Source organism: Anopheles coluzzii, chromosome X, assembly GCF_943734685.1.
Source record: "Anopheles coluzzii chromosome X, AcolN3, whole genome shotgun sequence".
NCBI lineage: Eukaryota > Metazoa > Arthropoda > Insecta > Diptera > Culicidae > Anopheles > Anopheles coluzzii.
This window is the reverse complement of record NC_064669.1, coordinates 8,685,168-8,706,137: the sequence shown is the minus strand read 5'-3', so window position 1 is coordinate 8,706,137 and position 20,970 is coordinate 8,685,168. Positions and strand designations below refer to the sequence as shown.

The 20,970-nt window shown below is 44.8% G+C and overlaps 3 protein-coding genes across 8 annotated transcripts in view; 1 reads left to right on the top strand and 2 right to left on the bottom strand.

Annotated features, from left to right (window-relative positions):
* Positions 1 to 20,970, top strand: part of LOC120958277 (ephrin type-B receptor 4b) — a 261,361-nt gene that overhangs the window by 194,009 nt on the left and 46,382 nt on the right. The window lies entirely within an intron of this gene.
* Positions 2 to 7,845, bottom strand: LOC120948575 (uncharacterized). The gene is made up of 7 exons (XM_040365080.2): positions 7,738 to 7,845; positions 5,293 to 5,387; positions 5,030 to 5,209; positions 2,867 to 2,921; positions 2,688 to 2,746; positions 2,495 to 2,590; positions 2 to 2,410 (listed from the first exon to the last, which is right to left on the bottom strand). The coding sequence occupies exons 2-7, from the start codon at positions 5,373 to 5,375 to the stop codon at positions 2,212 to 2,214; spliced, it is 672 nt and encodes a 223-aa protein (XP_040221014.2). The 5' UTR covers positions 5,376 to 5,387; positions 7,738 to 7,845; the 3' UTR covers positions 2 to 2,211.
* On the bottom strand, positions 5,618 to 17,296 carry LOC120948548 (dual specificity protein phosphatase CDC14B). 6 transcript variants are annotated; one of them, XM_040365055.2, is made up of 10 exons: positions 17,160 to 17,289; positions 15,434 to 15,474; positions 14,537 to 14,770; positions 13,657 to 14,451; positions 10,872 to 11,685; positions 10,574 to 10,705; positions 10,413 to 10,496; positions 10,208 to 10,230; positions 9,997 to 10,110; positions 9,788 to 9,856 (listed from the first exon to the last, which is right to left on the bottom strand). In XM_040365055.2, the coding sequence occupies exons 3-9, from the start codon at positions 14,655 to 14,657 to the stop codon at positions 10,001 to 10,003; spliced, it is 2,079 nt and encodes a 692-aa protein (XP_040220989.2). In that variant the 5' UTR covers positions 14,658 to 14,770; positions 15,434 to 15,474; positions 17,160 to 17,289; the 3' UTR covers positions 9,788 to 9,856; positions 9,997 to 10,000. The 6 variants fall into 6 exon arrangements, with proteins under 6 accessions (XP_040220940.2, XP_040220932.2, XP_040220960.2 ...); XM_040365006.2 differs by lacking the exons at positions 9,997 to 10,110; positions 10,208 to 10,230 and adding an exon at positions 5,618 to 8,275 and having other exon boundaries at positions 9,566 to 9,856; positions 17,156 to 17,296; XM_040364998.2 differs by lacking the exons at positions 9,997 to 10,110; positions 10,208 to 10,230 and adding an exon at positions 5,618 to 8,275 and having other exon boundaries at positions 9,566 to 9,856; positions 17,160 to 17,296.

The window sequence follows — 20,970 nt, the reverse complement described above, 5'->3', positions numbered from 1 at the left end:
CTAAGTTTACGAAACAACATACGGTTGGTTTATTTTGTACCTTCTGCACTTGCTATGTTACACAACTTCATAGTCCGCGTTTTCCGGCGGATTACTTCCTTTGTTTTTTTTTTTATTATTTGCAGGCTTAGTCCTATAAGTCCTGACCCTTCTTACACTAAACCGTTTAACGTGCGATTTTAACCCGATGGCACGACAAATTCACTCCGCTATTGCACTAGCTCTCTGTCCCGTTATTGCACTTCGTTCAAGTATGTATACAGAGTTTCTCAAGCTAGCTTAACATCGTAACACTACTTTTGGAACTCGTTAAACGATTGTCAACATTGTACATACAATTCGAATCCGTAAACGCTTTTCGATTTGGTAAAACTAGATTTTGAACGCGCAAAATCCCAACTGGAATCTGGCAAAAGTATAATGGGTGTCTTGTCACATACATTATCCAGATTCCAGTTGGAATTTTACTTGTCCTAAACCTAGTGTTACCAAATTGAAAAGCGTTTACGGATTCGAATTGTATGTTGACAATCGTTTAGCGTGTTCGAAAAATAGTGTTACGATGGTGAGCTGGCTTTTAAAAACCCTGTAAGGGCCAAAACAAGGAAAGAGGAAGGATGGGAAATAAAACACAATTATTTTTTTTTTTTTTGGTTTTAACAGCAACATTGCCTTTTACCCGTTTTCATACCTACTTCGCAACGAACGAAGCAACCAATGGAGAGAGAGAGTTCAACAAAGTTCAATGGGCAAAGAGACGGGCAGTAATCCTAACAAGGAGAGTGAGACGGGTGGTGCTGGTTAAAGCTTCCGTTCCATACTTTGTCCCATGCTTTTTTCTTCACTTGATAACGGTGTGCCTACGACCTCCTCTTCCTATATGTTGACGACCACTGCTGCACCATCGGAGCTCGGGCGGTCTTTATAAATGTATCTCTTTATGCACTTAAATCCTATAGGTACTCTCAGCTGTCTTATGAATCATTTGGAATATCTTACGATGTGGCGCACTCATTCTTTCTATCTCTCTCGCACACACACACACACACATACACACACACACACACACACACACACACACACACACACACACACACACACACACACACACACACACACACACACACACACACACACACACACACACACACACACTCACACACCCATAAACACACACAATCTTCTCGGACATTTCAGCTCAAACGCGCTCTAACTCTTACTATACACACTACCTCCTACACCGCAATCAATGGAGCGATCGCACAGTCGCTTCCAATATATTACAGCAAAGCGTGTTCACTCTGTCTTCAAGGCCAATAAATGCGTTTCGGTAGTGCTGCGGCACGACCGTATCCTTCCATATCTGGTTTGGTTTTATCTTACAACAGGGAAATGTACGGAACGGCAGCTCGGGGGCAATTTGCCACCAGAGCGTCCCGGATGCGACTACGCACCACACAACAACCAAGCTGACACACCTGGTCAGGTTGTTCGATTAGTTGGGCGATCTTCTGCTTTAACGACTGATGATACCCTAAATCATTTCCAAGTACTAATCCAATGTTTTTGTTTTTGTTTTTGGTTTCATCTATATCACACACGAAGGAAATTCCTTAACCGACTAGCTGCAGTCGGGGCCGCTAAATGTTGAGCTCTTAGGCCGGTGGATGCCTATAGTGCTCCTATTGGGTTACGATTTTATCGAATGTGCTGTAAAAATAAGTTGTATGGAATTTGGCAGATAACGACGAATCGCAACGATATGAAATCCCCCAAAAAAAACCAAAAAAACTAAATCTTGACAGCACGTCCAATAAAATGCAAACAGTGATGTTTTTTCCCCCGGTTCTAACGTACCTATTGTTTCACCGTAACTCGACAGTGTGTTGACTCTAGTATGCTTTTTAGTAAGACATTGAGACTTACACTGTAAATGATCAACGAGGCAACGACATTTGGCGGCAACGACTGCAAATAGCCATCCTTTTTCCCCCGCTCACCACATATGCCACACGTCCGGCGGCTTTTACTAGAGCGGCTCATTTTATTCGCAAGTGTTAACACACACACACACACCACCACCCCTCCAGCGGCTGAAATGAAACGCTAAAATTGTTACGCAGCGACCCCCATCAATGCGAGCGATCAATCACTCAGCCAGCCACTAATATCTAAAGGTAGAGAGTAGGCATGTGGCGGTCGCCGACAGCCCTACAGTTGCAAGTGCGCCATCCCTTCCATCGCTGAATCGATCCCTGCTGTTGCCGGTAGGCACACTTCGCCCAGCTTGAGCGGCAGTACCATTTCGCAGCCCGAATGAAGCTGCTTTATCAGCCGGGCACGCGTATCGTGCGTCGGTTCCCATGCCCCTTGCGATTGTGCCTGCGTCAATAAAGCCAGCGAAAGCAGTCTGTTTTGAAGAGAGTGAACAAACAAGCATATCAAAGCGACATATCACGCGTGGTGTGGCGTGGGATGGGACCACCAAACTTACCCGTCTAGGCTGCCCAGATCAACAGCCAAGCTTACCGACAGTGACATGTCTGGGAGCAACACCGTCTTTAGGGACGCGAGAATGGTATGCTTCTTGCTGTTAGTGGTGGCAGAAAAAAAAAGCGTGTTAAGAATGCTTGATAAAGGATAAATGAATGCTTGAGAGGCTGCTGCTCCTTGTAGTACCAACTCACCCTTCCCCGATGAACGACTGACATGCCTCCTTAACAGTTTTATCGAATACCGTTTGCAACTGTGGCATTTAAAGAGAAAAAAAAAACAAACAAAAGTGAGATTGTTGAATGAAATTAAAAAAAAACGCACGTAGATTGCTGCCGGGTTGCTGTGCTGCGCACGCGACACTAATCCTTACCCCAAATTCCAAAATATCGGCCACCCGTTGCTGGGCTAAGTTGGTCGGGTCAAAGCTACGCATCACAAAAAAAAAACGGAAAGGAAATATTAATGTTTTGTTAATGCTAATTGCTGATGATTGAAGAGCGTGTTTTGTGCCAAAGTCACTTCATCTGCCACTGTTCAGTTGTTTGCGTTCGTGTTTGAACCGCTCGAGGTTCAAAGCTCGAGGTAAATGGAGCGACAAAAGTTGCTATCAAAGTTCCCAATGTGTTCGTTCTTAAAGGACTCAACTTTCCTCAAATTTGTAACAAAACGTTACAAAGCAAATATAAAACGAAAGATATCTAGCACAAGATTGAAAGAAAAAAGTAGAATCGCTTCAAAAAATGGGACTTTACTGTTAAGCATATGGAATTTTATACGCTACAGTGGTATACTTTTACCAAACTACGGTCTCGAGGTCCTATAATGCGCCTAGCGACGAACATGTAAAGGTTAAAATTAATGAATGATTATTTTTGTTATTTAAATCATAACTCTATTGTTGGTTTTTAAAGACGAAAATCAAGCTTCAATAATAAAATGCTTAAGAAATTAAATTATCCTGTAATCTGAACATAAATATTGATGAAATTCTATCCGAGAAAATAAAAACAACTAAAAAAACTAATAGTCTTTTTAAAAAAAATCCATTTTACAACCTAATTTAACAATTATAAGAAACAAAAGTATAAAACAATCAAGTTATAGATTCGACTATTTTAGAATAGTTTGACACAACATGATAAAAAGGACCGAGTTACCGCACAACTCACCACAGGGCAGATTTATCTAACCAGCATAGTCTGACGCACCTGTGGTAGAAAGGTTCAAGTTACCTAAACAACTTAACAGAGGCGAAAGAGGCCCAAGAGGACCAAAACCTCTTTAAATATTAAAGCAGCAACATTAGCTAAAAGTAACATTAAAATGGCCCTCTCAAACTCACTACAAACTGAAGCAAACCTTCTGCAAAAAGGGAATCATTTCAATTATTTTACTATCAAAACATTGCAAAAACTCATGAAAGTGCAACAATATATTGGTTCATATTACGGACAGTGTTTCAGGCTCATGTTTTAAGTTACGGACGAAATTCTACTTTACATTCGAATTGCGGTTAGCTTCAAAATTCTATCAATAATCTTCAAATTCAAGCACAAACACACACATACAGCACTTTTTTTTAGTTTTTAACTTCTTTTAAGGTCATGGCACCCGATTCTGAGTGTCCGTATCTCGTTGGACTGACAGGACGACGGAGTTTAGGAGCTGGTTTGGTCAGTTGTACTCGTAGATGCATAGAACCGAAGTACTGCTACGCAAATTGACAATCTTCTCCGTACGGCCATCAAGGCATTGGTCACCATCGATCTTCAGAAAACTTTGATTTCCTGTTATCACTGTCTAAAACAATATGTTTACGCAACTAATCACAATTTTCCTCGGCTGTCCAGAAATTAGAACTATGAATTCTGGACAGAATAAAATAAGTGTTTTTATGAAGATCAGAGCATAACATGATACAGGGTTTCCAACGAATTATTGGTCCCATTTTTATTTTGGTGTGTTCCCACGATCACCAAAAATCTATGGGATACGATGATAAATCGTGAAACGAGCCCAAAAACTTATGGGAACCGACCAATAAATCGTGGGAAACCCTGTAAAACACTCTTGTTTGCACGTTGATAACTACCTCTACAATGGATTCTGATGTACCTCAACGCATCAGGTTAATAGGAATAAGCGACGAAACTACTTTGAAGTCAATTTGAAACAAAACTGCCAAGAATGCCTCCGGTGATTAGCTGACCGACATCCAATATTTAAGTATAGTGATATCACTACCTATTAGGATGTCCTAGGATTTCAGGGCCTACTAGGCTCAAACACCTCAAACAAAAAAAAAACAGCTTGGCCAGGAGCTAGCTAAGAAGAAATTCAATAAAAAACACGCTGAATGTCCAGACCTTGAAGCTGTCCGTAATTTGAATCAAATCCCGTTTTGGCACAAACCTAAGCGTTCAATTGGATTTGGAAGTTTTTGCACAATAATGCACTACTGCTACATTGGCAAGAACTTGGCTGCAAGTTGTCTTCCTTTCTCTGAAGAATTGATGCCGACCGGCACACTTACCCGATGAAAGTTTTCATGTCTCCCGTTAGCACTAGCATCAGCTCGGCCCCCGGTGTCCGCTCATACACCTCCACCGGCACCAACATGTGCTTTGTAATTGGGGCAAAATCGTTCCGGGAAAAGCTGTTCGTAATCAACATTTCCGCATTACACCGGCAATGAAATGTTACCTGGCTGTTGCTGTGGGGAGCGGAATATAGATATTGGAAATTAGTCTCGCATAGTGTGAGGTATGAAGAGGACGGCTTGCAGCAGCCACTTACCCGAGCAACCACATCAAATTGAATTTAGCCTGGAACAATAGTTCCTTGGGTGCACAAAACGATACATTCAGCGTTCCTTCCATCGTTTCGAGTCGCTGTAAGTTGTGCCACAGCATGTGTGTGTGTGTGCGGGATAGAGAGAGAAAAGATAAATAGTTACTGTAGAACACATACAAACATGATACATCAATAGAAACCAATGCTAGCACAACAAACGTGACGTGTGTTGTACGGTTTGGTGTTTTTTTTTTCTATTATCTCTGGTGGTATTTTTCGTCCACGGTGGTACACATATACGCACAGCAAAATAAAAACAAATCATAAATAGCTGTTACTAATGCACATGAAGTGGGGGACGTTAACCTTTTATTAATAAGGGATAGAGGGGGCATATTAAACCAAATTAAAAAAAAAACAGACACACCTTAAACTTAAATTTAGTCTTGCCTTCTGTGGTAGTACAATTAAAGAGAGTAGCTTACTATTATAACGCAATGGACAGGGGCGAGTTGGGGTGTGCGAGAACAGGGGCCGACATTCCCGCCACCCAACCTCGGCCATCATTGCACCGCCCTAACCCCCTAAGTACACCGCTAGCCTAGCTTAAAAATGTTAATGTTGCACATACAATTGCCCTTTTGCGTGTTGCTCCGTGCGCTCTAAGCAGTGAGGAAACGCACCCTCCTGCCCCCCGTAAAGCGCGTTAAACAAAAACAAACAAAGAACAGAAGAAAAAGGATAAACCATCTGTTGCCTCTGTGTAGGAGCCTGCATGCTTTTAAAGTGTTTTTTTTTGCAGTTCAAACACTTGTGACGAACTTTCTGTGAAAGTGATACATTTGCGTCGTGATTTGAGATTGCACACCTCATTGCAGTGGCGTAATGTCGGGAGAAGTTCATCTTCTTCTTCTTGTTTAAGGCGGAAGAAGTTCAGAATGTGTGCCACAAGTGTCAGAACGGGGAGTAAACAAAGACTCCTGCGATTTTTGCGGTTTTTTCCTGCCGCACGTTTCCTCCTAGCTGTTTTGGGAGACAAACAAAACAAGTAGCAACAATATCACAGGATTGACTCTCTCTCTCTCTCTCTCTCTCTCTCTCTCTCTCTCTCTCTCTCTCTCTCTCTCTCTCTCTCTCTCTCTCTCTCTCGCTCTCGCTCTCGCTCTCGCTCTCGCTCTCGCTCTCGCTCTCGCTCTCGCTCTGTCTCTCTCTCTCTCTCTCTCTCTCTCTATCTCTCTCTCTCTCTCTCTCTCTATTTATCTCTCTCTTTCTTTATCCCTCTCTCTATTTATATTTCTCTCTGTATCTCTTTATCTCTCTTTCTCTTTCTCTTTCTCTTTCGCACTGTATATATCCATGCATATCTTTACCTCTATTTTTCTCTGTATCCCTCTATCTCGAATAAATGCTATGGCCTCCAGAATTCTGCTGTTTCTCTACTTGTTTCCTTATGTTGTTAGTGCCAATGTCCTGGTGCTTTATAAGGTGAGTCTCAGAATGATACAAATTGCTTGCTTTGACACTCTTTTGTGACACTCTATCTAGCTCTTTCTGCTAACTGGCTTAACTTATCTTGGCTATTATTTTCCTTTACCGTGATGTTAGCTGCTGTTAATTAGCATGTATTCATGTCTCTCCCCCGTTGCTTTCATTTTAATACTGGTTATTTTTCTGGTAGTTGGTGGGGGAGGATATTGTATTTGAGGCCATTGTGGGCCATGGTATTTGCAGTGAAAGCTGTTCTGTTTGTCCTGTATGGTTTAAAAAGCATCTTCCATCTTCAGGCTCTGGTTGCTGCTGCGTGTATCTTGCTCACAGAACCCTACCGTTGCATATGCGAACGGATATACTTTACCAACTGCACTGTTTTAAATGCATTTAACGACTACATCAGTAGTAAGGCGAAGATACTGAAATCTATGCCGTATGAATTTTCACAATACATTACGTTCCTGTTCCTAAATGCTTATGTTTTGATTTTGTTACTACTGTTGGCCTTCAATTTCAATCGTTTACTTTTTTTATTACTGAAACGTATATATATATTTGCTAATACTGTTTGGCTAGACGTGAATGCTTCTTAGTTCTTTGTAATCTAACATATTTTCTTGCAAGCGATACTACTTGAGGTGTGTATGATTTCAAAAGAAGTTTATAATTTATAAAACAATAACAAAGAGCAAGAGATTAAAATCTCACACATAATGGTCACCAAACATCAAACAAATACAGCAACCAGTAACATCAAACATAAAATTAAGAAATGCAAAATTTAACCACTTCAACCTACTGTAAAAACAGAAGAAGTAAAATTGTTACAAACAAGTACAAACGCGTGTATTAAGAAGAGACAATAACAATAATAAATAAATATTTCAACACAGCAACTAGAACTGAAGATTTTGTGCCCGCTTTCACAAAGGCAAACTGGAAAACTTCCATACAAACCCCGTGGACGGTCTTGCTGTCCCGTTTGACCACACCGCCATACACCGGGTGGTTTGGCGCCGTCAATCGTTTGATCGCGCCGTATGGAACGGCGGGTTGTTTTGGAGTAGTGTTGTTGTTGTTGTTGTTGCCGCTCGAATCGCTTCCCGCGGGCAAATGCGAATATGATTCGAACAATGCTATATTAGTGGTGGGGGTTTAAAAATCTATCGGGGCATTTTAGTGGCTAATGATTCTGTTTCTGGTTTCGTTTTGTAAATCTCCAGCTGCTGCTGCTGGGTGTGGGGGGGGGGGGTGGTGTTAGTGATGGTGATGGTACACCGCGCGGTACACCGTCCTCGTAGTTTGTCTCGTCGTCCGTCGTGGGTCGTTGCTGGGAGTGGGGCTTCCGCTGGAGTGGACCGTTTAATGGCTCATCCGCGACCGCTTGCCGGTATCGCTGCCTGCCCTGCCGGCGATGATGGTGGTCGCTGCGTTTGCGGTGCGCGTTTTACTGCCGTCGCTGGCAGGTGGATGGGCAGTGCCGCTGCACGAACCCCTGGAAGCGAAAAAAAGGGACCGGTAAACACATACACACGGGTCATTGGCCGGATGGTAAAGGGTGCGAGAGTCCGCAGAAAAGAAAACGTGCAATGGTTTCTGTGTTGTGTTGTTAAGGCGCAGTAGTATGCTGGAGCTGTGAAGTTATGTTTTATGTACACGGCACTATTGCCAACTACATCCCTTCACGGGTTAGACGAAGCATGGTTAATGGTTAATGATGAAATGATACACCCCACGGCTAAATACACATACTTTCGGACGGCACATATGTACAAAACACTTTACAACACGACACACTCACACTTTGATACTCCAACACAACACATTCACCTGGCTTCTCACCCGATCACCACAGACGCATAAGAGCCCACAAGTACATTTGCCACATTTACGTTTGAATCGCTGGCGCGTTATGCTACGTAACGCGTCATGCGAAACTGCGAAAAGTTAAACGAACTTGTCTACTCTTTAATTACAGCTTCGTTTTCTCTCTCTCGCTCTCTCTCTCTCTCTCTCTCTCTCGTTCTCTCGCTCTCTCGCTCTCTCGCTCTCTCGCTCTCTCGCTCTCTCGCTCTCTCGCTCTCTCGCTCTCTCGCTCTCTCGCTCTCTCGCTCTCTCGCTCTCTCGCTCTCTCGCTCTCTCGCTCTCTCATTTTGTCATTTTGTTGCTCATTTGTTGCTCAACAGACTCATTTTGTTGCTCATTTTGTTGTCACCAAGCATGTGATTGGTCCACCAACTGTTTAAGTGTCACCTCTGATCATCTATAAGTTGTATACGTGAGCTGATTTGGGTTTCGTTTCAGTCATGAGTGTGACTTAAACAGTGGCATTTAGCAGCAGCCAGAAAAAGTCATGATGATGCTTGTGACAGCATTCAGCTCAGCTTGTCAGTCAGAGTATCGCGTTTGACTCAAGCACTCGGAAGTCGTGTTTTGCAGCACACACTTTCATTGAGTATCAGCAATAGACCATCAAGCTATCACGGATATGTTTGTTGTTTTCGTTGGTGAGCATCTCGTGATGCTCATGTGACCTTTTGCAGCACTGATCCCAACAATATATTCAAAAAAAAAAAAAGAAGTGTAAACAGTGAATAGATCCAATTGAACTCCAACCCACTCATCGCTCACTCATTACCCCTGGTGGGGGGGCTTCTCGCACATCTCTAACCTCTGGGAGATCGGAGAGCCGTGTGATGTAGGGTGTGGATAAAGCATGCGAAAAAGCAAGCGCACAACAAAACGGGCGGGGGAGGAGTGTGTGGTAGGGCACAGCAATACGTACGGTGGCCGGACTGCTTTGGACGGGCGGTGGTGCGGCGGTGCCCGACTGTCCGTCCCTTGCCGTGCGGGTGGCGCCGCGGCGCTACCTTCAACGTTCCCGTTGAGGCTGTGGGAGGCAATGGCACTGCTGGCACTACCGGTTCCACCGGTTCTGGCTCGGTTGCTGTCCGGCCGACCCGCTGCATTCCCTTCCGCCTGCCGCACTAGCGGCGATTGGTGGTGATGGTGATGGTGGTGGTGCTGCTGCTGCTGTTGCTGCTGCTGCTGCTGCGCCACTTTAATGCTTCCACTCCTTTCGCGCAAAAATGGAGCGTTTTAGGGAAGTACAAGGGATGGTTGTTAGTATGAGAGAGATAGAGAGAGAGAAAGAGAAAGAAAGCGCCATTTACAGCAAGCAAATGTACAGGGGAAGATGCGATGAAGAATGCTCACAATTTTACACCAAGCCTAAATCACTAAAGAGTCGCACAAACAACCAATAGCCAACCCGGTACATGACCACCCCCGAGAACACTAGCAAATCGTACGGTGCAAAAATGAAGCGTGCTAAAAAGGGGGAAAGAGAAACCAAACAAAACTGTGTTAAGCAAATGAGGCACACGTTAAATGTGAAATTAAAAATGTAAATGAAAAGGATACGAACGAAAACACAGCACGGGGACGGTGCTAAAAAAAGAATAAAAATAAAACAAACAAACAAAAAGCGTTGAATGTTAGTTGGCGTTAAAGCGCCTTACTACAAGGCGTGATGCGTTAGGGGGTGGGGGTGGGTGGGAGCGCCTACAACGATTTTGCGTACGAAGAAGAGGGGTGGTGGAAGAAGCAGCGCGGGTTACACCGCGTCATACCTTTGCTGCAGGAAGCCGGCGGCTGTTGGCACGCGGCGCCGTCGCGCCGCTTTGATCGAGTTCAGCTGGTCACCTTGCGACGCGCTGCACGAAACGGAGGAAAGAAACGGTTCCGATTAGAGCGTGTTAGGGAGGGGAGAGAGAGAGAGAGAGACACTTACTCTTGCGATGCCGTGCGCTGATGGTGAGCCGCCTGCGTGCCGGTGAGCGATGTCACCACGATCACTTCCGTCTGCCGACCGTGCACCGTTTGCCGGCCGGTGTTTGTTAACTTGGTGCGTCCACCGTGTGCCCTGGTGCGGGGGAGGTGAGGTGGAAATAAATGATATTAGTAAAACCGGTGTGAGCAAAACTGTCCTCCACCTCGTGACAAAAAAAAACGAACCAAATCTATAAAAAAACACCTTGCAATTCTTATCAATTTTGGTGCGTGACGTAATTCACGGACGAGCCACTTACTTTTGCGAACCAGCACGGTGCTGCAGGTGGGGCGGGGCGGCACTGCCGGCTAGCGGGGGTACGATCGCGTCCGTCGTCCGGTGGCCGTGCGCGACCGCCGTCGCCTGCCGGCCGGTCGCCGCGTGCAGCGTGCCGGTGCGGCTCCCCCCGTGCGCCCGGTTCGCCAGCAGGTACGCGGAGGACAGCAGCTTGGTGGCGGTCACCTTCTTCGCCCGGGCAGTCTTGAAGTGAAGGGTATTATTGTTGTACTGGTTAGCAGCTGCCGCTTCCATGCGTTCGATCTGCCGCTCGCTCTCATCGCTGAGCCGCATCGTGTCTACCTGCTGTGATATGCCCCGCACGTGCTCGTGCAGCAACACCGCCTCCACCTCCTGCTCCTCCTCCTCTTCCTCTTCATCTTCCTCCTCCTCCTCCTCGTCCTCCTGCACTTCCCCTACTCGTCCATTTCCTTCTTCTTCCTCTTCCTCCTCCTCCTCATCTTCCTCTTCGTCGTCATCTTCCACCTGCGCAGCAGTAGCGTTGGTAGTGCTGCTGTTAGTGATGGTGGTGGTGGTGCTGTTTGTCCCACTCCAGCCCTGCTGCAGGCTGTAGATACCGTACGTGTGCCGCTCCGGCGTGTGGTTCGGGTAGTACTGGCGGAACTGGTTGCCCGCGTTCAGCAGCTCCGTCTGCTTCGTCTTCAGCCACAGCTGCTGCTGGCCGATTACCGAGCCGGGGCGGCACACGCGCAACCAGGCAATCGCTTCCGCCGCGGTAAACCGGTAGTGCTTGATCAGGTACGCACCGATCAGCGTGCCGGTACGGCCCAGTCCAGCTGCAAACAGAAAAAAAACGAGTACATTAAAGAGAGCGGAAGAGCACACGCATATCCCAATGCAGTTGGTGAGGACTAGCGGTGTGTCCCAAGAACCAGAACCGTACGATTCATTCAGTCAACTGCAATGAACGAATGAATCGCGATTCACGTTCAGTTTATGTGACGGAAAGAACTATTAAGTTCACGTTCATGAAAATGAACCGAATTGCCCAAGCAATAGTGAGGACGACAAGGAGCTACCCACAGCAGCGCACCTTCCGGGTAACTCTTCCAGCGAGTGTTCCTCAGGGGAGCATTTTGAGACCTCTCCTCTATCTACTGTACACGACTATGCTCCTGACTCTTCCAAGTGGTACCGATTTAGTGGTGGGAGTTCGGAATCGAACCTAAACGATTCCGATTCCGTGTTCAGAATCAATTCCGAAGCCGACTCCGATACTGGAATCGATTCCGAATCGACTTTGAACTCGGAATCGAGCCTGGGAGTCGCAATTTGCTCCGAAAACGGCTTCATAATTGACTCCAGAATTGGAATTAGACTCCGGAATGAGAATCAGTTCATGAATTGAAATAAGAAGCTACAGAAGCGGGAATCTCCATGAGAATACAAGACCGTTTACAAGTAAATTTGATTTTTTTTGCTGCTAGCAATACATAGTATCATTGGACCCAAAGGCCTATTCTCATGAAGATGTCGAAATTGACTCCAATTTCGAAGCCGATTCTGATCTCTGAACCGATTCCGATTCCAGAGACGATTTCGATTCCAGAACCGATTCCAGAGTCAATCTTGGAACCGATCCCGAAACCAATTCCGGAACCATTCCCGATACCGGCGCCGATTCTGATTCCGAATCTGCTATCCGGAATCGATTCCAGAACACTTTGGAGCTAGCCGGAATCGATTCTAGAACACTTTGGAGCTAGCCGCAATCGATTCCGACGAAAGCTACATTTTCCCCATCACTAATGCTCTGCCCTTTGTTGTCGCCGCAGTGTCGTCTGTATGCAGGAACAAATCGGTATAGGGTACGAATTCTGATTCCAGAGCCAAATCCTATTCCGGAACCGATTACGATTCCGGAGCCGATTCCGGAACCAATTCCGGAGCCGATTCCGGAGCCGATTCCGGAATCGATTCCGGAACCAACTTCGGAATCGGCACCAGATTCAGCTCCGGAATCGGCTCCGGATTCAACTACGGAATCGGCTCAGGAACCAACTCCAGAATCGAATCCGGAATCGGAATCGGCTCCCGAATTGATTCCGAACACGGTTCCGAGTTCCCACCACTACAGAGCATCACTGAACATCCTTCTGGATTCCGCTGCCGGATGGAGGATCCGCATCAAGAATAACAAGACGCCGGCCATGATTGTCCCACATCGCCTCAAGCGAGAGCTGATTCAGCCAACAAGCCATCACCTGATTGCAGGTGGTGAAACGATTCCGTGGCTCCAAAAGGTGAAATACCTTAGACGCACAATCGCCAACAAACCCCTCTTCCGTCGGTATAGCAAGGAACTTGCTGCAAAGCACCTCTTTTCGTTCAACAAGCTATATCTATGGTTAAGGCCCGTGTCTGTGCTCCATCGCATGCGATTTTATCGCACGTGCTGTCAAACGCTTTTTCGTATAATATTGCGATTATTTGGATGATTTTAATAATATAACGATTATGAAAAATTAAGTAGAGATTGTTCCTACAAAACACCACACATTTAGTTTGACAGATAAAATCGGATGCGGCGTCCAACGAAATCAAAATTTTTTGATTCCGTCGTACGACGAAATCGCACGTCCTACGTTATCTGTCAAATCTCATATAAAATTTTGACAGGCCTTCCGATAAAATCGCATCCGATGGAGCACAGACACGGGCCTAAGTTAAGCTTTTTCTAGTCAGTTTGTTGTTGCCCACCAGCCTTAAACCCTCCCCCCCCCCTATTGTCGCCTGACAAAATATACCTTTGCAGTGGACGGCCACGGCACCGCCGGTTGACTCGCAGATCTTCAGGAACTGCTGCAGTATGTCGTCGTCCGGATTGCTGCCGTCCGGGAAGATCAGATCGTGATGCTGGAAGCCCGCCTCGGTGAACGCCTTCGCGTCGTACTTGCGCATGTTGAGGCGCACCACGGTCGTGACGTGGTTGCGCCGGAAGTACTCCAGGTAGGCGTCCGGCCCGAGCACGGCCACCCCGTTCGCGACGTGCGTCTGGCAGTGCGGGCCGCAGAACGCAAGAAACTTGCCCGGCACGATCCAGTTCAGGTCGCCGTTGTCCACCCGCTCGTAGTGCTCGTACGCGGCGTGATCAAAGTCCTGGAAGTTGAAGAAGTTGCGCTGGTGCGCTTTCAGCACCCCGCCGAAGCAGTCCTTGAGCGAGAGGTAGCGCAGCTCGGTCTGGGACGCGTCGCAGTACTTGGTGCCGCCCGCGTGCTTCAGCACGGGCGCGAGCGCCTTCATCGCGCTCTGCACCGTCGCGTGCAGGTAGATGATGCTGTAGCACCCGATCAGGAACGCGGCGTTCAGTATCTTCTTCGGGTCCTTCGCCGTGTAGTGGATGAGGTTTTTGTTCGCCAGCTCGTCCTTGCGCAGCTCCTGGTTGAGCCGCTCGCAGTACCGGTACAGCATCGCGAGATTCAGCGGCCCAAAGTCGCGGTAAAAGTTTTCGTACACCAGCTCCTCGTCCGCGGTGAAGTAGAACGATTTTTCCGTCTGCCGCAGGCAACCGTCCCGTGCCATTATCGCCAGATAGAGGCGACCTAAGAAAAGACAGGCAAAGGGGCGCACAGGGAAGGTTTAGCGGAAATGGTACAGATCTCAGAGACGGGAGGGGATACTACTTACAGTTGAGGATGGGTGCTACCGCCTCCATTGCACCGTTTGGCTCTAGCTCACTGTCTGCTGCAAGGTCGTCCTCGCTCGAGCTAAACATCTCCGGAACCGGATTGCGATTGTGCCTTGCCATTACCGTCAAACATTGAGCGGCATTGGAGGAGGTCGGTTGCTTGGAGTGGGGGAGGAGATGGGGCTTATGGCTGATGGCTGATGGTTGATGACCACAAACGTCCAATGGCGGGACTGTGGGCAATTGACAGGAGATTATAAGTGTTGCTAAACGATGGCGGCGCGGGCTCCCTACGGCCCAAAAAAACTGTTTAAATACTACAAATGACCCAAAAACTCCCGTAGAGATCCCAGGATACACTCACACACTCAACGCCCGATCTTGCTCAGCACCGGTGTATCTCCAATTCGTGGATGAACAATCGAATGCATTATAAGGAAAATCCCGATTTTCAACTACCCATCTCCCAACCTTTGCTTTCAATTTTATTTCCCTTTCCCATTACTCCCCCCATTCGTTTGACAGAGCGGTAACGTGTTCGCGTAGTTACTTACACGCCGTTTTGCACGTGCATGTTTGTTATTTTGTGACGAAAAAAAAAACAATAACCCAAAACGCCCCATTAATACGTACGAACAGACAACCCGTTAAAAAAAATTGTAAGATTGCAACATTCATTTTAGAAATGTTGCTATTGACAGAGAGGTGGCCGTAGCGTGCGTTCGTGCATTGTTTACAATGCCGTGTTAAAAACGCGTGTGTATTGTTTTGTGGCACACGAAACGACAGACCGCGGGAAAAAATACTCAAAAATTGATATTGAAATAAAATAAAAATTTAAATAAAAATGTTGCATTAAGCAACTTATCAAATAAAACCTTGCAAATCGAACATACTTAGGATGATAACTGTGTGAACAGAGCAGTATTGACGGTGCCTGAAAGGAAAAAAACAGAGAGAAGAAAAGAACAAGTTAATTACGAAAAAAAAAATTTCCCATACCAATAAAGTTGTGTGTGTGTGTGTGTGTGTGTGTGTGTGTGTGTGTTTATTTATTTTTTTATTTATTAACATTTTCATTATTGTACGTCAGGTTTCGAGTTTCTATATCGTTTAAGTCTTTCTATCACAAGAGTGTATGGGGCTGCGATCGAGAATGATTTTTTCTTATTATGTTTAAAAAGTAACGATTAACGACCTTCAACTATTATGCAAAAGCACAGTTGTCCCAGCGAAATGAACAAATGGACAAATTCGTGCCTTTTCAAATTATCTAATCGTAACAGAAAAAAAAACACTTCAACCGAATCAGTATTGACTTTAATTAAAAATTTAAACATAATAAGATGTTTCTTCCTCACCTCAAGAGAGGAAATTGAATGAAAAAAAAAAACAATTTTTAGAAAACATTAGCAGATAAATAGGAAACATTCATATCTTCTTGTATTCTGTTTAATTAATCTATTTTAAGTAGCAATCAGTCTAACTGAAGATGTCGCAAGAGGCGTAAAACTCTAATAATCGCTTCTTGAAACAATTCTCCGAGAGGAATCTACCCAACGTTTATAATTAATTGTTCCCAAAAAAATTAATCTGCCTTCCTTGTTGGTCTTAGCATGCATCTTATACAAACATAATTTCCTCCCAACGATGGTTTTTTTTTATAATTCAATCCTTCTGTTTCATTCGAAAGGGCAAGCTTCAAGTGAAATTCAAGTGACTTCGTTGGAACCATTCACCCCTTTTTGTCGGCTAATCTGTTGGCATCTTTGGCCCGGGTCAATGAACGTGTTGCGGCAAGATGTGTGCAAACACGTTCACAGATGTTTCGATTTTTTTAAAACAAAACTGTGCACATATATTACACCTTATAGAATAGTTAACCTTTTAAGGCGGTCCATTTTGACTTTCGTTTTGGCTTGGCAAATGCGTCCACAAACATGGTTCGTGGACAACACATACACACGAAACAGGTTCGATTCGTTTCCCATGCAAAGGAAAAACTGTTCCCGCGACACGAATTTGACATTCCGTGCCCCCCGAATTGGCAACAAACCGGTCTCGGAACGAGTTATCATAGAGACCCGAGGGGTCTTAGTTCAACAAGTCTTTTATATGTACCACAACAACAAAAAAAAACCGTGGGAGAAAGATGGCCAGAAGAGGGGTTAAGGCAAAAAAGAAAGAAAAAAAAAGGACGCCATGACACTAGGCATCCCCATTTCCCTTACTGCACCAATTTATGCGCTCTTTTTCGTTAACCGCGAACTACCCACACACACACACACCCACACATACGCACACGGAACCAAATTTATTGACACGCGCGCCACTTTACGGTCCCTTTTTCGCTTTCTTCCCAACTCCAACTCCAAAATTACATTCCTGAAAACTCGCACACCAACGGTGTGAGTGGGCGCTAGTTGGGGTAGCGTGAGAGGGAAGAGGAGGGGGCGGGGGGGGGGGGGTAAGAACGCCTTCACGAAACACCTTTTTCGGTCCGAAATGGCGATGGTATTACGCACTTGCGGCCCACGCTTTCGGGGTTAGCAAAGTTTTCACCAAACACCCGCACACCCATGAAGCGGAAGGGGGTTGGGAAAATTGTGTTAATTTACCTACTTTGGATTTTTTTGTTTTTTCCGCTACAAACGGAGACAACTTCGATTGACCGACTGACTGACTGAAAGAATTCACAGTTTGTGTTCCAGCTGCCACGCAAATGTCAAGTGCGCGGGTGCCCGGATAAGCGGATGGGGCGAAAAGGCAGTGCCGCTCAACTGGCCGGTTTGATTCCAGGTCTTTGCAAGCGTTGCGCGAACGTTTGTTGCCAAATTTGGTTTGATACTGCGAAATAGGATTCTACCTTGAATATGATTCTAAGATAAATTTTTTTTTCACTATTAAACGATATTCAACACTTGACTAAAGGATTACATGTTGTTGCCGTGGACAATGCATTCGTTATATCAGTAAAATTTAGCAGGCTTGAAGGCTTCCCAAGCGCCACAGATTAAGCTTAAACGACTGGAATATTGAATATCCATTAAAAAAAAAATGAAAGCTCCACAGCTTCATTGGTTTGATCAATAGATGGCGTATTAAAACTGATTATTATATTGTTATCCTTTTCTTGCAATGTGTTTCGACAAGTTTCTTCGTATCATTACCTAAATAGCCTTCTAACTTTCTGAGCAAAAATCTATATGAATGGTCGTGTGGTCAAGATACGTGGGTATCAACACCAACGATCATCCCAAATAGCCAGCTCGTACTTTATAGCTGATTTTGGGCTGTTTAACGAAAAATCGTTCCGATGTCGTACTTTGTGGCTGATTAAGAGATAGACGGTACTTTGCGGAAATATGGAGCTTTTTAACAGGCACATGGTACTCTTTGGAACTTTGCGGCTGATTAGCACTATGTGTAGGGTTCATGATGGAACTTTAAGGCTTGTTAAAAACGTGTACCGAACTTGGTGGAACTTTATAGCTTTTTAATGCATGACATCGGTTCAAGGTGGCTCTAGTCAAAGTGTCAAAGACGGACGCCGGCAATAATCTCATTGCTGCTGCTCAAGTTAGATTCGTTAATTGAAGAATGAATATTGAGGGAAGTGATTGTGAATTATCAGTAAATTGTGTAAATTTGTGTGTAATTCATCAATACAAAGAAATTAAAAAGATACACATGTGTTTAAACGAAAAAAATCTTGTTGTTTATTTCATCGATGACGCTTGCTTGAAAATAAAACACAAAGAAAAATAATCCCTGGCACCGTGGCATAAGGAAGCTGCTTAGGCGCTGTTTGAAAGACCCACATAGAACTTTGATGCTGTTTATCTACTGCAAAAGGCGAATTCAAGCAGCGATCTTTAGCGTGCCAAAATGAGCTGATTAAGTAATTTTGGCTATTTGGGATTACTCAAATCTCCCTTGCTTCAGCGCTGGTGGTTTCCATTGGAGTTTAGTATTTAAACAATCGTATCGCCGTTCTAGTTCTAGCGATGCATAACTTCAATGCGAAACCGTACAACAGTACAGAGGAAATGAGAAATCTCTCCTCCAAGCGATGAAGCTCAACTGGTTGAGGTATCCCACCAACAGAGAGCGCCACCAGCTTTTTCGCTATTTTTAGAATGCATGAGTCGTTTGCCGTCTGCTAAACGAAGTCTTTCTATATTCCGTTTAGGTAGAGAACTTGAGTCGTTTAGATGCCGTTTAGTGGTCGTTTAGTGGATTTGTGGCACTTGGGTTGTTAAGAAAGCGTACCGAACTTGGTGGAACTTTATAGCTTTTTAATGCATGACATCGGTACGAGGTGGCTCTGATTTGGGGCTGTTTAACGAAAAATCGTTCCGATGTCGTACTTTCCCAAGCGCCACAGATTAAGCTTAATCGACTGGAATATCAAATATCTATAGAAAAAAAACGAAAGCTCCATAGCTTCATTGGTTTGCTTAATAGATGGTGTACTATAACTCATCATTATATTGCTGTCCTTTTCTTGCAATGTGTTTCGACAAGCTTCATCAAATCATGGCCTACATACCCTTCAAATATTTTGAGCATAAATCTGTATGAATGGTCATTTGGTCAGATACGTGGGTATCAACACCAACGACCATTACTCAAATCTCACTTGCTTCAGTGCTGGTGGTTTCCATTGGAGTTTAGTATTTAAACAATCGTATCGCCGTTCTAGTTCTAGCGATGCGAAACCACACAACAGTACAGAGGAAATGAGAAAGCTCTCCTCCAAGCGAGGAAGCTCCACTAATGGGTGTCCCACCAACAGATGGCGCCACCAGCTTTTTTTTAAATATTTTTCCGTATTCCGTTTAGGTAGACAGCTTGAGTCGTTTAGAACCCGTTTAGTGGTCGTTTAGTGGATTTGTGGCACTTGGGAAGGACTGACGATCCGGCTGTGTGGCAGTGAATTAATGTCTCGAATGCCTATACAGTCATTATCCGATATACGCTATCGTACGAGACCGAGCACAATAGCGTGTCTCGAGTTTTCACGTATAGCGGATTCCTATGGAAAAATAGTTTACACTACCGGTTCGAGGGTTGAAAAATATCGCCACAGAGTTATGCATTAATTTTTTTGTTGTAAAATATGTATCTTTTGCACAAATTTAATGCAAAATGGTTTAGGAACAATAAGGAAATCCAAGAAGAGCATAACATATTTCAAAGAATTAAAATAATTGCAAAAAACACATAGATCTGTCAAATTTAGAGAAATCGCGTACTGCGAATTCGCGTATATCGAGTATCGCGTACTGCGGGTAATTGCTGTATAGGCCGTCCTATCTGCATAGGCTGCTACGCCAAACAGAAAAAGAGAAGAAGAATTATTTTTCACAAACTCACACTAAGGGCGGTGACAACGCTTTTTCGCGTGCGATTTTATCGGACGGCCTGTCAAATTTTTATATGGGATTTGACAGATAACATCGGACGACGAAATCGCACGTCCGACGTTATCCGTCAAATCCCATATAAATCTCGTCCGATAAAATCGCATCCGATGAGCGTTGCCACCGCCCTAAAATAAAACAATCTCGCTCACAAATTGCTCGAATTTGCTTAGCGGATCGCTACACTGCCAGCACGAGTTGTTCTACAGTCTGTTCCCGATTTACGTGGTTCTCGACTGACGCGGTTTTCTAAATTTGACTTTATTAATGATTAAGTGTATAAAAGTACTAAACTGAATACAAATTCCAAGTATCCAATTGAATTTTGGTCGAAAACAGCGAAATTCGACTTGCGCGGATATTCGAGTTACGCGGATTCCTCGGGAACGCACAAACCACGTAACGCGTGCACAGACTGTACACACAGCCAACCGGATAATCGAGACGGTGCTGCATCTGTGACGTCACGGTATGCGCTACCAAGGTGTGTTTATTAAGGAGGTGAATTGTTAGCGCGTTTTCCGGGCGCCATCATTGAGTATTGTTATCAAAGTGGGTTTATTATACAGGTGGGCTTATCCCGAACAAATTGACAGCCGTACTGTAGAAAAATGAAAACGAAATGACAGGAGGGGATTCGATCATTTGTTAATGTATGCATGTGAATTCCAATGGCTATTTTGGATGATGTGTCATAGTGTGGGTGAAAAACTACGTATCACAATCGAATCCCCTCCTGTCATTCGTTCGTCCAATATGGCCTTCCCGCCAAACCTATAAGCCCACCTAGTCCCTATACCCACTTTGATTGTTATGTCAAATCGCATACAATTTTCTATACCCCTCTCGAACCCTCCCCGATTTTAATACCGGAGCCCCCAGTATTGTTATGTCAAGTCGTGAAATGTCAATTTGCTCCGAAGCACTTCACCTCCTAATATCCATACACCTTGTGCGCTACAAAACCGGCGAGTTCGTATGACAGATACAGTGATGCACACAGCAGG